The 12,742-nt window shown below is 33.8% G+C and overlaps 1 protein-coding gene across 2 annotated transcripts; it reads right to left on the bottom strand.

Moving 5' to 3' along the window:
• Nucleotides 1-217: 217 nt before the first annotated feature.
• Nucleotides 218-12,538, bottom strand: LOC143618593 (histone acetyltransferase HAC1-like). Of its 2 annotated transcripts, none has more exons than XM_077090740.1 (17): nt 12,465-12,538; nt 11,324-11,584; nt 10,599-10,704; nt 10,242-10,488; nt 9,665-10,144; nt 7,440-8,839; nt 7,052-7,348; nt 6,695-6,973; nt 5,644-5,772; nt 5,339-5,539; nt 5,115-5,257; nt 4,166-4,478; nt 2,641-2,780; nt 2,486-2,564; nt 1,268-1,660; nt 490-707; nt 218-412 (listed from the first exon to the last, which is right to left on the bottom strand). In XM_077090740.1, the coding sequence occupies exons 2-17, from the start codon at nt 11,488-11,490 to the stop codon at nt 301-303; spliced, it is 4,704 nt and encodes a 1,567-aa protein (XP_076946855.1). In that variant the 5' UTR covers nt 11,491-11,584; nt 12,465-12,538; the 3' UTR covers nt 218-300. The 2 variants fall into 2 exon arrangements, with proteins under 2 accessions (XP_076946855.1, XP_076946856.1); XM_077090741.1 differs by having other exon boundaries at nt 11,324-11,545; nt 12,465-12,524.
• Nucleotides 12,539-12,742: the final 204 nt, after the last annotated feature.

Raw genomic sequence — 12,742 nt, 5'->3', positions numbered from 1 at the left:
CTTATGGTGTTCAATCTGGCCTAAACCAAGCAAATTGCAGGCGCTTTTTAAAATAAGAAGACACTAAACTATACTTGCACAACTTAAGGTAAAGTCACTAGCATACAAAGAACCCCAGGATAAGATAATATTTAAAACAAATTCTGTTTATATTCTTAAAAGTTAAAAGTTTGTACTTGCTTGTTCCTTCTATTCCTAATTCCCTATGTAGCCCATTCCAAAAATCACTTGAAAATTCAACTAATCAAAACTGCAAGTGTACACTGACTTGACTCATGTTGTATATTTACAGCTTCATCATCAACTGCTACTAGCAACCTCAGCCGCCCGCTGCCTCATCATCTCCATAACAGCCGCCCGCCTCCTGCTATCCGCCTGTTGGATCAGCCTTCTCAAATGTCCCCTCAGATCCCTGTTTTACAATTACAAATCAATTATATATATTCTTACTTGATAACAATAACAATAATAAAAGAAATAAAAATGTACCTGCAACGGGGGACAGTGCATGGTGAGTCTTTACAAGCGCGCGCATGAAGCTGAAGAAGATGCCACATTTTCTTGCAGAGCGGGCAACCACCGGATGCACGTATCTTGCATTGCATTCCGTGTCTGAAAAGTCCCTTCACCTTTCTACAATTTGGATACTGGCATTGACCCGCTTTGCATTGGGATGCGTGTACCAAAAGATCAAGCATCTTCCTTAGCTGCAATCAATCCAACCATGTTACAAGAAATAAGTAAAAGAAATCTTGTACAAAGGATGGCAATTTCTGACAGAACACGGAAGTAATCCGAGTCTGGGTTTACATATCTAACCAGTTTAAAAAATGGGTCATCTTCGGGTTTACCTGTTTAGTTAAATGGGTCGTGTTTGAATTGACATGCTCATGAATGGGTCAGTTTGGTTGAGCTATTTAGTTAAAACGGGGAATGCTAGGTTGACCTGTTTAACTAAACAGATCGTGTTCCGGTTGGGTTGTTTAACGAAACAGGTCTTGTTCTAGTCGACCTGTTTAGCTAATCGGTTCATGCTATGATTGACCTGTTTAACTAAACAGATCATGTTAAGAGTTGGCATGTTTAACCTGCTTACTTAAACAGGTCGACCAACAAGCCATTTATGACCGGTTTAACCCATGTGACATTTTTAAGTGTGCGGGATAGCGTAGACGTTTTTGACACAAATAAAAATATGGGTTGTGTTCAGGTTGAACATTTGAACCCACCAACCAGACACAATTAACACTCCTAGACTATACATTACCTGAACAACTCGTAGTTGGCGGGCTTCTTTGTTTTGTGCATCGCGCTCAGCAATCGAGGTATGTTGAGTCAGCTTATGAGGATGATCAATGCCTCTATTTTTGAGATAACATGCATTGCATATATCATAATCAGGGCAGATCTCACACCGCCAACCTTGGCCCGTTTCAATATCAAGCCGACATATTATGCAATTAATCACAAATGCGGGAGCCGTTGGGTTGTGAAGATGATATAATGCCATCATTGACGAATGTTTAGCGCGTCTTAACGTATCGTATTGATAATGATTTCCTTGGCAAAGGTTAAGAAACGCTTGTCGGGTATCAAAGAACTCACTCTCTAGAATTTCGTCTCTATCTTTTGTATCGATAGGTACATCTTTGATTTCCTTCTGCATAGTTAACACATTATAAATATAATTAAATAAGGAAATAGCCTCAAAATTCAGTTGTGCATAGATAAATGGCTGAAACCAACTGAACCCGACCAAACCAAGAAAGTTTTGAGATTTATAAAGTTTGTTCTTGGTTTAACTTTGGTGGTTTAACAGTCCGCCAGGGGCTGTTTATATCCACTTTATATATTTTTTTTAAATATTATATAACTATGCATAGTTATCAGATGTGTTCCACAAAGGCTCCGAAGCCTAGCTTAATAAAAAAGGCGCACTTAAAGAACTCAGCAAAAACCTCATGGAGCTATGGCAGCAAATAACTCAAAGGTGGCTTCAATTAACAAAGCCAAAGCATAAAAAACCAACCAAAAGCATAACTAAGAGAGCATAAAAATCCAAAAACAAAAAAAATGGAATAAAAAATACGTATTTTTAAATATATGATGAATTTATGTATCTAAACCTTCAATTAACAGAAGTAACAACAGAATTTAAAAAATCAATAATAAATATACATGCTTTACTGTTGCTAACCTCTTCTTGACTCTTTTGTTCTTGGTTTGTGATATGCATAATAACCAATGGTCGATATTTATACATTGGAGTTAATTTTGTTCATCCTATTATTTTTAGGTAAGTTGTTTAAAGTGATAAATCAAAAAAAGAATCAACTCCTTTTTATTTTTATCCTAAAATTGCGCCTCAAGAATAGAAAATCGGTGGATCATTTTTATTTTGATAACAAAAATTCAGTCTTACCATTTTGGGCTTGAAAATATTTGAAAAGAAAAAAAATATGTCAACAGTCAGACCCCAACTTACAGGATAAAGTGGATGCTTGACCCTTTGGTTAATAGGATGTTTCTCCCTCTCCTCCCGAGTTTGTTCAACTTCATAGCACCTGAAACAAACATACACAGCCATCAATTAACGTTACATATAATACAAATCTAAAAACACCATCAAAATGTTGTTACCGAGTGCAGAGCTGAAAATTTTTGCAATTGTTGCAAACCCAGCGGGTCCCGGAGACCATTAGAAGACAGCAATGAGTACATGAGTGCTGCAAGTGAACCATGATGAAATCTTCCTTCATTGGGGATATTGTTTCACCAAGCTGTAAAAAGAATAATGTACAAAATACTATTATACAAATGCACACTTGTTAAATAATATGAATCCATTCATGTTTATAATATATTTCAAGTTCCAACATTAATCAGAGTATCAGACAATCCATATTTCTACAATCAAAGAATTCGTGCCGATGTAATGATGCAATAATTATGATCTTTTTTTGAGTAATTTCATATATCCCCTTAAAAACTCGATACTATCATATTTACTGGTCAAAATTATAATATCAGATATATCCAAAATTATGACATTTATACAAGGTGAATTAAGCCCAGATCGACAAACAACAAAAAAAAACTAAATAGAATGATCAGATCTTAGGATAAACATGAATAAGGAATACACAATTTTATGCCAACCTAGCTATTGACTCTTTTCGATTAATAAACTTACAATAAAAAAACTCGATTTGATACAAAAGACAAACATCCCTAGACCTATGCTTATACGACTCAAACATAACCCGACTCAAACTCAACTTAAACTTACCTATAAACCAACTAACCATTAGCTAATCCTATTCTAACTCTAACTCAACATAAACTTACTAGATATTCCAACTAACCAATAACCTAATCCTATTCTAACTAAAACATTATCAAACCAATAAATAGATCAAACCCGATCGCTCTAACTAATAGACTAAACATTCAAATTCAAACTCTTCTTAACTGACTTTAACTCACTCTCTTTATCTCTAAATTTGTTTCTCTTTTTCACATGTGAACTTTAATCAGGATTTTTCCCTTCAAGGTATAATGGTCAAATCATATATCATAAATTGGATTTAATGATATGGGTATATATAATATTACGCAATATTTCATCTGTATATATAAAATTGCCCTTTTTTTATGAAAACATAAATTGAAGAGAGAAAAAACATCCCTATGCATCAGATAAAGAAATTTGAAATAATATCAAACTCACCCAACAAAAAAAAAACATAATATAAATATACCCAACAAAAAAAATATATATATCAAATAAACTAGTTTCCAAATTTACGATGTTTATACCTTACCTTAAAACTTGCATTAAAATGTCAGTGTTAGAAATGTAAGGAGAAAAAGGTTACATTGGTTTTATTATAAATTGTATTTTAACGAATTGGGTAAATATGAAATTTTAAGCATTTTGAATGGGTATATTAGATATTAACTTTTCTGATTGAGTAAATATGATATTATGCAAGTTTTCACCGCTATCTGAAATTGATTTAAACTAACAACATTTATACCCTTACCTTAGAACTTGCATTAATATGTCATCTTGAAGTATATAGAAAAAAGAAAGGGTATAATGATCATATTATAAATTGTATCTAATTAAATGCGTGAATAATAAGTTGAAGAAACAAATTACCCGATGCATGAGTAGCAGATCTTTAGAAGCATTTGAAGAAAGATCGGTTTGACCTGAAGCTTTAAGAGCTCGCTTTGTAATGGTCCTTTTCATTGGCCCTTTTCTATTATGTTTTCTTCCATCTTCTTCTTGACGAAGCTCAAATATTATATCCTCAGCAGCACCGGGCCAGTAATCTCCATCAAAATATGGCAACCGAGATGCGGTAACTTTAGCTCTACATTCACCCGATTGTACAAAAAAATGGTCGTACAAATTTGTCAAATCCACCACAATATTTTCCTTTGTAGCCTTTTTCAACATTGACAAATACCTGATAATAAAAATCAATAATCCACGTCAGACAGTCAGTAACAGTTCACATTTTAAGTTGAACAAATCACACAAATAGTCCTAAGGGTATTTTGGTCATGGTGCAGCTTTAGTCCCCAGGTTTCAAAAATTACAACTAAAAACCAACTCGTTGCACAAAGGTAACACCATTGATCCCTGATGTGGACCATAGAGGTAATTCCTCAAAGTTAAGGACAAAACTTGCAATATGGGTATACCACAAGAACCATATGTTTAATTAACTATTAAAAATATAAAATCAAAAATTTTAATACTAAAAAATAAAAAAAATATATATAATTAAGAGGATCCAACACCCAAAATAAATATATAAAAATCACTTCAAATGGTGGGATTCACCAACACTTGAGTGTTCGAATATGTTACTTGTCTTTTGATTTTCAATATTCCATAAGTAATTGGGTCATTTTTTAAAAATTAAACGAAAAAAGCTAACCTTCATCCATTCAGGTACCATCAGTGTTACATTCGTTCAAACAGTTGATCTCAATTCTCAAGTTGTAATATTTAAACATGGGGACTAATGTTGCAATATGACCAAGCCACAGAGACCATATGTGTAACTAATTCATTTTAATTTAACATAACCACTTACCATTCTCTTAGTTTATCTGATTTTGGTGTCTTTTGAATTTCAGGATGGCAATATAAGATATAATCTTCACCCTTTAATGGAGGACATGCCCATATATAACAACTTGTGAACCCGCGTAACTTGCAATATTCTAGGTAACCAATCTGAGAAAATAGTAAGATTTCAGTTTTTTTATAATAATAATTTGAGATATAATTTGGAAATATATATATATATATACTTACCAGAATTTCATGGTATACGAATGTACGCAGAGCTTCTCCTGTAACAGTTCTTATTTCGGGCCTAAAATACTTGACGGAATCCAAATACGAGAGATAAACGCGGCGATGATTTGGCTGCTCACATTCAGCTCCAAATTCTTGAACATACATGCCAAAAAGACATACTTCTACCCCTTCGATTTTCTGGAATAATAAAACAACCTAAAAGAAGTAACAGGGTTTAGTATATTGTCAATCTTGATTCATGAACTTTAATTAAATAAATGCAGTAACACTTAAAATATTATTATTGTCTATGTGCATACCTTAGATTTATATGGAAATTCTGGTGGGTAATTTTCCTCTTGAAAAATCTCAAGGAACCGCGGTTTAACTTCCAACTTTTTGTCCACAGATGATACTACTCTGACAACAAGTGCTTCTGCTCCAGGAACCTAATAACAACATAAAGCATCAGAATTTGGATCCAGTTTGTAACTAAAAGAAAAACTGAGAGAATTTCATATATATTCAAACCAAATTTAAGATATCATATATACCCCTAGAAACTAACATAAAATATATACCCAGTTTATTGAATACAATTAAAATATGACCATATTGCCGTCATTTCTTTAAAATAACTTATATTTCATATGAACAGAATTTTCATATTAACCGAATTGAAATTGATTAATTTGATTTGAATTCGTATTCAAATAATTTGCCCAAATCGAAATTCAGTTCAATTTGTATTTGAAATTAGAATCGAATTCGAATAAACTCAGTGTGAATCAACAACCATACCCAGTAAATCCCACAAATAGCAAAAACTATCAGTAGGGTCTCGGTAATATTCAAGTTAGGTTAAATATTAGAAATAACTAGTGCAGGCTGTTGACCATTTGAGCTTGGTAATGTTATAATAATGGACTTACAGATAGATATAACTAATGGATTATTTTAGATTTTGGCCCAAATATAGTATAATTTAAATTTGAATTTGCATATTTAATCGAATCGAACATTATAAATCCGTATTCGATTCGAATTCGCTTACTTGACTCGCATTCGAATCGAATTGAATTCCAACTTTTTAAAACCGAATTCGAACCTTGATAATCGAATTCGAATTGAGTCGAATTTCGAATTTTTCGAATTTGAATCGAACTTTCAGAACACCCCTATCTAAATCTCAAGACTCATAGTAGGTGCTTTAATGAAATGAACAAATCTTATATTATGAGAAAAATACGGTTGATAAATAACGGTAGATTGGTAATATTCTCACTTGTTTATAATGAAATGGGTGAATATGCTATTTTACTTAGTTTCTAGGGCTATATATGATATTTTAGAAGGTTACATTCACATTACCTCATCATAACTTTTCCCTTGAAATCTTGCTCTATCTAATCTTTCCTGCTTCAATCTTTTAAACAATCTGTTCTCTATGTGATCACTAAGAATGGTTCTTGGTAAATCTTTAGCTCCAAGAAGAGCACTCTGAGGCAGTGGAACCCGCTCTCCTCTTTCAACTTCTTCCACATAACAATTAGGGCAAGTGTACTCCGCTTGACCCCCATCATCTCTCCGACCATTAAACAATGCACATATTTGATGATGCCAAGATTCACATTTGTCACATTGAACCCACTGTAAAATGATTCAAAAACATTAGACATTTATAAAATACAAAAACTTAAAACAAAGATAGCATAATAAAAAAAATACCGGTTCTTCAGGTTCCTCATCATTTTTCTTTTTCTCTAGCCTTGCTTTCAAAATATTAGTTCCATCAACACTTATCGTGTCCCCACGGGACTCGTTATAACATGGAATACAGAAAAAATGGCGTGTCTCGCCACTCCCCCAAGTGTAAAACATTGCATTTCTTTTGATGCGGGCCCCACAGGGTGAACAATATATTGGTGGTGGTTCAAAATTGAGCTTTTCAACTGCACATAACTGACAAGAGTTTTCATTCATGGAGAGCTCCATAGCTTGATTCTTTTCTACCTTTGCTTTACTCTGTAACAGAACAAATAATGAACATTATGTTTAGATTTATACAAGCGTTACCTGTTATATGAAACAATTATCTTTATATTTAGAAGCTGACCTGGCCAACCCACTGCCTGAGACCAGTTATATGCTCTCGAACCTGCTCTAGTGTGAACAATTCTGTCATCGATACTCCCTTAATCTTTGGCTTCCCAGATTTGGTCCCAGAAGATGACTCAGCAGCAAGTGCCATGTCATCCTGTTTAACCGGGCCCGCCTCTTTCTCTGCCTTAAAAAACTCTTGCTTAGGGAAACCCGTACCCTCATTTGACATGTGTGAAACACCCTCATTGTTCTCCTTAGTCATCTTTACTGTTCCTTGCATAGAACTTGTAGAAGCTTCTAGTTTAACCTCATTTTTTAAGGGTTGACACGTGTCACGATCCTGAAGGCCCTCAGATGTAGCAGGGATTAAAACGGGTAGAATCGGATTAGGGTTTTGGTTTTGACTCTGGTTTTGGTTATGGTTATGGTTTTGGTTTTCACTTTGAGCAGCTGGTGATGGCTCGATCTTCAACCGTTTAATAGAAGGATGCAAATCTTCTGAAGTATAATCACATGAGCCATTTCCTGATGGTGGGATGTTTGTTTGGTGGACACTGTTTTGTTGCGCAAAGAGCTTTACAGGAACACACACAGGACAGCTTTCATCTTTGCATTGCTTATAATGATGAAGCAACTCCCTTGACTTATGACAACGAGGATACTGGCATTGAGTGACATCATTGCACGACACAATATGTTTACAAAGTTTCTGAACAAAAATGCATTGAATAGCAGGGCATTTGCCAGGTGAATAAACACAATTCCGAGCGTGTAGCATGAACAAAAGCCATCTTATTTGATTCCTGAACTTTGTTTGTTGGGCAGATGATGGATCGACTGGTGCATTGGCAGCCATTGATGTTTCTGAAGACAGACTATTCCTTTGAATCTGATCTTGAAAACCCTCTTCAGTTTTCATCTCATTTGATGAATTACCTAATTGTTTGTTCGGTTCTTGTAATCTGGGATGCCATTGACCACCTATCTGCTGCTGCTTCTCTGAAGCTTGTGGCATTACTACAGACATATCTTGAGAACCAGATGAAATAGCATGTAACTGACCACCTCTGGATGACTGGAATTGATGATAAGCGTGTGGTTCTGATTTAACTCTATTACCCAGATCAGATATCATCTGAGATTGCCCATATGGTAAACGTTGATTCTGCTGATTCTGTTGTCTTTGATATTGAATGAGCTGTTGCTGATTCTGTAAATGCTGAGACTGAAAGTTCATCTCCTCTGATTGATCCATCGAAGACTTCACACCTGCAGACTGATCAGAAGTGTGCAAGTTTGACTGATTAACCAGCAACGGGGAGTTTGTCCTTTGTAATGTCGATAAATTAGGGTTCATATTCATTATTGATGCAGATGAGGTTGTTGGGACAAAGAAGTTTCCTGATCCATCACCTAACAAATTTAAGATAATTCAGATCATTTTATCTCTAAAGGGTCACACGAGATGAATCAAAAGATTTAGTAAAAAAGAAAACATGTCCGAAGTCATTCAAAGTGTATTTTCAACATACAACCTACTAAATCACTTCATTCACAAATAGATTATTGTTGTGAAAACAATATTCTCTAAACGTGCAAACAAACTGAACATTCAGTGAACAGTTCATAAACCATTCAGCAGAATGTTTGTTTATTTAATAAACGTACGAACATGAAAAAAATATTTGTTCATTTAGTTAAATGAACGAACAAGGACACGTGTCTCTTTTGTTCATTTAAACTCGTTTTACAACTTTACATTCATTTATGTTTGTTTAAGTTCAATAATACATCCATTTAAACTTTTTGGCCCATTACAACTTAATCTAGTTTTAATAGCTTTTCAAGCTGAGCACATTGCTAGTCACAATACTTTTAACTAGATTTAGCTCAATAATTTAAATTCATCTATGTTTAGCTATGTTCTTTTCTTAACTGTTCATTTATATTGTTAACAAACAAACATAAATGAACATGTTCATTTTCTTAACGAACGAACACGAACAAGAAAAGTCTGTTCATTTACTTGTTCGTGTTTGTTCAATTAAAGTTAAACAAACAAACAAACAAGAACATTCTCCTTTCGTGTCCATTCAGTTCATTTACAAGCCAAATATTCTCTGTAGTTATATCTTTAACACACAATGAGCAAAAAATAGCCAAAAACGTTTCAAGTCAATCCAAAATGACCCCCCCCCAAAAAAAAAAAGCATATATGTATGTGTGCAGAAAGAGTACCCTGAGAAACCTGTCCTTGATGTTGATCGAAATATTGTGGCATTAGTTTAGAAGAGTTTCCATAAAGAGAATCTGTCAAAAACCCTTCGGAGTTACCCAAACTATTAACCATCTGTGAACTTTTACCCATCATCCCTAAGTTACCGTTTAACGACCCATTTGGAAACCCATACGGTTTTTGAGTCAGAGTTGACCTTACCCCCCCACCCATATGACTTCCCAGGTTATGCAAGATCCTGCTGTTTTGAGCACCAGCTTGTTGCTTCTGTTGCATTGGCTGAGTCACCATTGCCGAGTCACCATTTGAAATAGCAGAAACATTATTAGTCGGCTCCATTTTCACATATGATTGGTTACTTGTGCTGTTATTATTATTATTATTAAATCCAGGAGTAGGCATCATTTGGCTGCTAATTCTTTGTCCACCACCCGGTAATGAAAAATTAGACATCGCTTGTTGAGATCCGTCTGTTAAACCTCCTGAAAAAGTGGATACAAATCTACAATTGTACATTGCTCTAATGAAAGATGAAAATATTATAAATAAACTTGTAAGAACCAGAAAGAGAATAAATACCATCAAATGACCCAGTATGCATGCTTCTAGAAGGCCCAGGGGTATTCATGGAAAAGCTGCTCTGATTGGCAACTGATGACATCATGTTATTTGAGTTTCCACTTTGTGGAATGCCAGGTGTTGGAATCATTGTTCCCATTGGAACATTAGCATTGCTTTGTTGTTGATATCGTTGATTTTGACTGCTGCCTCGTTTAAGCAGAGCTTGTAAACGGTTTGCCAGTGTTTCTAAATTCAAATAGTCCTCCTAACAGAAAAAATTACCATTAATTTAATATGAGTGTATATATATTACTGCAATATGAAGACATCAAGTGAAAATAAATCATATGTTACGTAGGCAAATAATTAGCAAACCTTTGATGTAGCATCTTTGAATAAGCCAGCCTCCAATCGTCTGACAATATCCGTTATACCTTTTGGAGGATTCTCTCGATTTACTCGCTGAATGATAAACTTATAGCTAGAACAAAATTTATATTTTTCATCAGGAAATGATCAAGAAAAAGACATCGTGTAACACTAATTCATGAAGAACATTGCAAAAAATAAATCTGAACTAAATATTAAAATTGATCTATGATGCTTCAAGATATTATAAAAAAGATGAGAATCAAGCTTTTTTTTATCCAAAATTGGGTTTCCTCGTCAGCAATTCAACATTACAAGAATGCAGAAGCAATAGTTGATTTAATGTTATTATCACATATCAAAGATACAATAAACAAAGAAGCCAATACGTAAACATTATTATCACTGATTTTCAATGATTGTTGCTTTCTCAACTTCCAAACACACTTATTAGCAACCCTTTTCTTACCAAACAGACACAAACAAAACAACAAAACACTTCATTAACCTTGTACAAAAGTAACTTAATAGAATATAAGTATTTGTAGCCTAAACAAACAAGCAAACAAACAAAGTACCAACTAAATGTTGTTGATAGTTCCTAACACGTTCAACAACTTCATCAAACACTAGTATAGTAAATTTGTGACAATCAGGCACTTTAGGCATACATAAATTCCTACACACAAAAAAACATGTTTTTCATATAAATACAATGAAAAACAACTTACATCTTTTCTGTTATAAACTGTCTTGCCTCCACAGTTATTTGAGCACGCGGCCCACCTTCAGAGTTCTGCATCATATTCTGTTGCTGTTGTATAGCAGGCAACGAAGTCCCGCCTTGATTCGAAACCTGCCTTGAGTACTGTCCTGCTATTGGAGCTTGCAAATTCATTTTTATCCTCTTGGCTTCCACAAACAATATGTTTCATAACCAGCTGTAACAGTTCCTAATACATGAAGATTCACCTTCAGTTTTAAGTCAAATGCTACAAACAGAAGAATGCCAATGTTATAATATGTAACAGAAACACAATCAATTGAGCAGTATTGATTTTAACTATTAACATCAATGATGAAATTGGTCTATTTAGAGAAAAATCAATCAAAATCAAGTTTAATCAGTCAACATTGCAAATTTCATTAAACCCTGATAAAATGTTACAATTTCATATGTATAAAGATTCACCTTCAGTTTTCCCTGATAAAAATTAATTTTTGAAGTCAAATGGTAGAAAAGAAGAATGGCAATGTGTAATATGCAACAAAAACAGAATCAATTGTGCAATAGTGAGTTTAACTTTGAAAATCAATGATATAATTTGTATCTAGCCAATGAACTGTAATCAGTCAACATTGCAAACTTCACTACGCAAAACATCAAACCCTAATAAAATGTGACAATTTTAGATTAAAAGAACCTTCAATTTCAAGAAAAATGCCACAGTCAGAATAGGGGGTGTGTTATTTAACCCTACCCCGACCCTGAAAAACTCGAAAACAACCAACCCGAGCACATAATACGTAGCAATTGAGAGTCTTAACCCTTAACATGAATGATAAAAAATTGGTATCTTTTGGGGAAAATCAATGACCTTTAATCAGTAAACATTATTACAAATTAAATATGAAACCCTAATTTGCAAATTGAATTGAATACCCAAAATTGAATCTCAAAAAACCTAAATTGACGTGTAATCAAGACCTAGAATTGAATTGGATAGCTAAATTAAGCTACAGTAATCATCGTCTAGGTCAGAATCGAAGCATCGGTTGGAAAAGAATTAGGCGAAATCGATGAAATTGATTGAATTGAATGAATAATAATAATAATGAATTAAATAATAATAATAATAATGAAGTAAATACCTTGATTGATTTGTTCGATAAGCAAGGAAGAAAGCAACGTATGTATATCGACGCAACGCGACTCACCAACTGAGACAATACAAAAGCCTTCAAACTTTGTACGGCATATAGTAATAATAATAATTATTATTATTATTATTGTAAAAATACATATGATTTACCAGGTTAAAAACACGTGTGTAACGCTAAAATTTATATCTAATCTAGGGTTCTTAAAAACAAAATTATCACTTTTTGACATGTTTTTCCAATTTTTCATCTTCTATTTGTCCAGCTCT

The sequence above is a fragment of the Bidens hawaiensis genome, unplaced genomic scaffold (genome assembly GCF_021521415.1).
Source record: "Bidens hawaiensis isolate Kalapana, Puna unplaced genomic scaffold, B.hawaiensis_p1.1 tig00099506_1, whole genome shotgun sequence".
NCBI classification, from domain to species: domain Eukaryota; kingdom Viridiplantae; phylum Streptophyta; class Magnoliopsida; order Asterales; family Asteraceae; genus Bidens; species Bidens hawaiensis.
This window is presented reverse-complemented; position numbering and strand designations above follow the sequence as displayed.

Coding starts and splice junctions, on each gene's coding strand:
- LOC143618593 (XM_077090740.1), bottom strand. CDS start 11,490: ATGAATTTGCAAGCTCCAATAGCAGGACAGTACTCAAGGCAGGTTTCG. Junction 10,145..10,241: donor GCATACTGGGTCATTTGATG/GTATTTATTCTC, acceptor CCACTTTTTCAG/GAGGTTTAACAGACGGATCT. Junction 708..1,267: donor GCCAACTACGAGTTGTTCAG/GTAATGTATAGT, acceptor GATTGATTGCAG/CTAAGGAAGATGCTTGATCT.